Source organism: Neolamprologus brichardi, chromosome 23 (assembly GCF_056152115.1).
Source record: "Neolamprologus brichardi isolate AB-2024 chromosome 23, ASM5615211v1, whole genome shotgun sequence".
Lineage (NCBI taxonomy): Eukaryota > Metazoa > Chordata > Actinopteri > Cichliformes > Cichlidae > Neolamprologus > Neolamprologus brichardi.
Genome location: NC_142125.1, coordinates 17,015,800 through 17,019,731, shown reverse-complemented (window position 1 = coordinate 17,019,731; position 3,932 = coordinate 17,015,800). Strand labels below are relative to the sequence as shown.

Genomic DNA, 3,932 nt, shown 5'->3' with positions numbered 1-3,932 from the left:
TCACGGGGTGGGATGGCTAGTCGGAAGAGGAAAACATGCCTCCCATTTAAGCGCACAGGGCTGTGATCCCACTTCTGACACCATATGTCGCGGGGTCCTCTCCTAAACTTCTCCCGAACAAATGCAGGCATACTGCCGGCCTCCCAGGTGCACAAAAGATTAATTACAAAGAAAATAAACAACTGACTTAATTCAAAACAAAACAAAAAAATCTATATACAAAACACAAACAGCTGAGCCAGTCTGCATGTTATCCTCACTGTAACATCTTACAGAATGCCCAGGTAGGCCCTGACAGCCTCCTTTTATACCCCATTGCCCCTCCCACTAGGCATAATAATCATCCCTTTTAATTGCTGTCCCCAACACTCTTTTTTCCTCAGCTTATTTCCAGCTGTATTCTTACTATATATATATATATATATATATATATGCATTTATGGCCACTTCCAGGCAGCCTACAGTGTTTCATAATAACAAATAAACCCAAACAAAAATAATGCAGTTCATGTGACCTTTCCAAGCGCGTGTGAACCCACTATTTGAACCCCGGAACACCGTACCATCAGCTTGCATAACCACTCGTATAATCGGCGATCACAAGGAGTCTACACGACTGGCTTTATTAAAGGTAAGTGGAAAAAATATGTTGGCCACCCTCTGTGCCACTCAAAGCATACCTCTCACCTCTGTTTATCTGCCCAGTCGACTAAAAGACGCGCAGCCATGGTAACCCAGTGCAACACGTGTGAAATCTAATGGTGGTTGTGCGTGTATGTGCTTATTTACTTATCTCACAAAAGTATTTATCTCTGGGTACCTTCAAAAGTTTTTAACCCAATGGCAAACTGTACATTTTTTGAATGAACATAAAAATATCATGGAAAGGACACACACGCACGCACGCACGCACGCACGCGCACACACACACACACACACACTTAACCTACCATTTGGTTTATTTAGTTGTCAGACGGCCTTATGATTTTAGGTTTGCACAGGGTAGAAGGCAAGCCAGTCTTCGGACAAGTCGCAAAATCATCAAAAACAAGGTGTTTTCTAATACCTTTGTATGCAGTGTTGAGCCTATCCCTCTTGATGGTGTCGTCAATCTGGCTAAACAGACGCAGCATAGCTCTCCAGTCGCACCACTGTATAAAAAACATGTCCTTAAACCATGTAGTGCGCTCTTCTATGCTTAGAGGGTAAGCATTTAACCTCCAGTTTTCAACCCCTCTGGCAGCAATAAGACTTTCCCCGTCATCACATACATTGAGAAAAATAAAGTCATCGGGGCTGCGGTTGAAACGATCAGCCTCGACCCAGTAAAGCTCAGGTCCTGTCGGACTGTTCCACTTGGAAACATACAGTATCTCTGGGAAGCCCACATTGTCCAAGTCCGCACAAACAACAGTGCGAAAGAGTTTCCAGTTTTTAGTAGACATGGCTTGTGATGCCCTCCAAAGCAGTCCCTCACCACAATCTACACGAAGCATAACTGCTCCACTGGTATATTTAACAGTATACACATACCCATTACTGCCTCGATATTCTAACTTAAATTCAGTCCCATCTACGACGTTTTCACAGCGTTGTTTTTTACAATGAGGGCCCCGAGTGCGTACGCCTGTAGATGTACCTAGAGCGGCTGTGGCTTGGGCGATGTCCTTGCTACTCGTCATGGTTGATACTGATGTCATCCTGCACTCCTTAGGTAGAGGTGTCTGTCTGTGTTCCTTAGGTCGAGCTGTTGATGTTCCAAATGGTGAAAGAGTGCAGGTATATTACTACTAATGTGAAAACACATGAATGAATTGTATTTGTGTTTAGTTCTTTTTTTTAACTTGTAGTTCTAAATTGGAAGGTTACTGTGATTTTGAAATATAAAAATAAAATTATATTATTTTTTTCACCGCTCAAAATAAGCGTCACACTCGCGGAAGCCGGTATACCCGCCGAAACGCCGTGCATTTATCGAGACTTTCGACCCCAGGTAGGCCAGTTATGGATCTTCGGATCCACATTATGTCAGCAGGTCCACCGTGAACTATGTTAAAACAAACACAGCTCACGCCTCACAGATGACAGCTTACAGTCCTGCGTAAAGATGAAAGTCCCGTTTTGCAGACGCTGTGCGCAGAGGTTCGGGACAATAAGTTTTATTGTAAATATATCACGGCAGACCCGACGATGTTTGCATGAACATGCTTTTCAGCATCTCTTTATTGACCACTTTTCACACACGGTTGCTGCACGCATACAGCCGGCTGTAGCTTTTCAGCTCACAGCCTGACAACACAACAGCAGAGAGAGCACAGATGTTAAGATGAGAAGGCGTGATTGCGGGTGCCACTCAGGTGCGTCCGCCTCTCCTGCAGCGGCGCTGCAGACCACGCCCCGCCACACACATTAAACTGGTAAAATACATATTTAGGCAGAATTTTGCAAATATCTATTTTTCCTTTTTTTTTTGCAGCATAGTGCTTTTTCCCAGTTATTTTTTACAAGTCAGGTCAAGGCTCCAAAAGCCCAAAGGCGATATAAGGGCGGCGGCTCACAACAGTTTTTGTTTGCTGGATCATTTTAGTTCAGCTGGGTGTCTTTCCTTTTGTTATATTTCTTTAAGAGTTCAAAATGTGTTAATTACATAAATAAAATGTAATTTTCTCTGTAGCACTTCATGGATTTCATAAGCAACACAGCTTATTTGCTCTGTGGATTCTTTTGAAAAGCAGTTAAAAACTTTTCTGTTCAAACAAGCCTTTTGTTGATCTACGTATTTTATATTCTTTACATTATTTACATTTGATCTTTTACATTGTGTATAATGTCTATTGATTGTATTGTTTATTTTAATATTTGTGTACAGCGCTTTGTGACTGCCTGTCTGTGAAAAGTGGTTAATAAATAAACTTTACTTACTTACTTTAGTTGTTCACACAAAGCATAAAAGTAAAAAACAATATATACAGTGTTATCTTCATTTTAGATTTCAAAAAGTATTTGCGGCTCCCAGTGTTTTCTTTTGCGTGGAAACCGGGTCCAAGTGGCTCTCTGGGTGTTAAAGGTTGCTGACCCCTGTCCTAGGTGATCTTGCTTCAGAGCTCTGTTAGTCCTGCAGTCTTAATATGAACACCCCAGAGCTGAGAGTGTTTTCAGCGGCTCTCTGGTCGAGCGCAGGCCACATTCAGTGTGTCAGTGAACGCCTCCTCCACAAACTGACATGAAATGATTTTTATATCATAACAAATGTGTGAGGTAAAATAAGAATCCGAGCAAATAATTGCATGTCACTCGTGCAGCCAATGTCTGCTTTGCATGCTGCTGCTGCAGCTTAGAGCTCTCGCGTGTCTGCGCTAGGTGAGAAAACTTGCTCACACAGATAAACTTATTTAAGCGTATCTGAAGGCGGAGCACAAAAGGCCATCAGACTGCTGAACACTTCATACACACCTCATCATCAGTTACCGGAACTTCAACATTATGCACTCCATACTGTACATAAATGCCACTTTTGCACATTTTGCACATTTCCAACTGCCACTCTATATATTTAATTTTATTTAATTTTCCACACACGTAGATATACATATTTAGTATACATATTCAGTAATGTGCATACACTCATATATTTTTGTACATATATTTATTGTTATAATCCTCAGATTTACCTATTCTCATATTTTGCTTGTTCTTATGTTATTGTATTGTATTTTGCACACCTCTGTTGCTTGCGAAGCTTGCACACAAGAATTTCACTCACATGTGCTGTACCAGTGTACCTGCACATGCGATGTGACAATAAAAGTGATTTGATTTGAAAAGAGGGTGGCGTCCTGATGTGATTGGTCACTGTGATGGACACTTCAGGTTGCTGCTAAACTGAGTTACACTGTGGCAGCAATAGAAACGCTGTTTTAAACTGTATTTGT

The 3,932-nt window shown here is 41.6% G+C and overlaps 1 protein-coding gene across 1 annotated transcript; it reads right to left on the bottom strand.

The window, feature by feature from the left end:
- Positions 1 to 962: 962 nt before the first annotated feature.
- Positions 963 to 1,700, bottom strand: LOC148096031 (uncharacterized). The gene has a single exon (XM_087836005.1). It carries the CDS (start codon positions 1,698 to 1,700, stop codon positions 963 to 965), a length of 738 nt encoding a protein of 245 aa, XP_087692131.1.
- Positions 1,701 to 3,932: the final 2,232 nt, after the last annotated feature.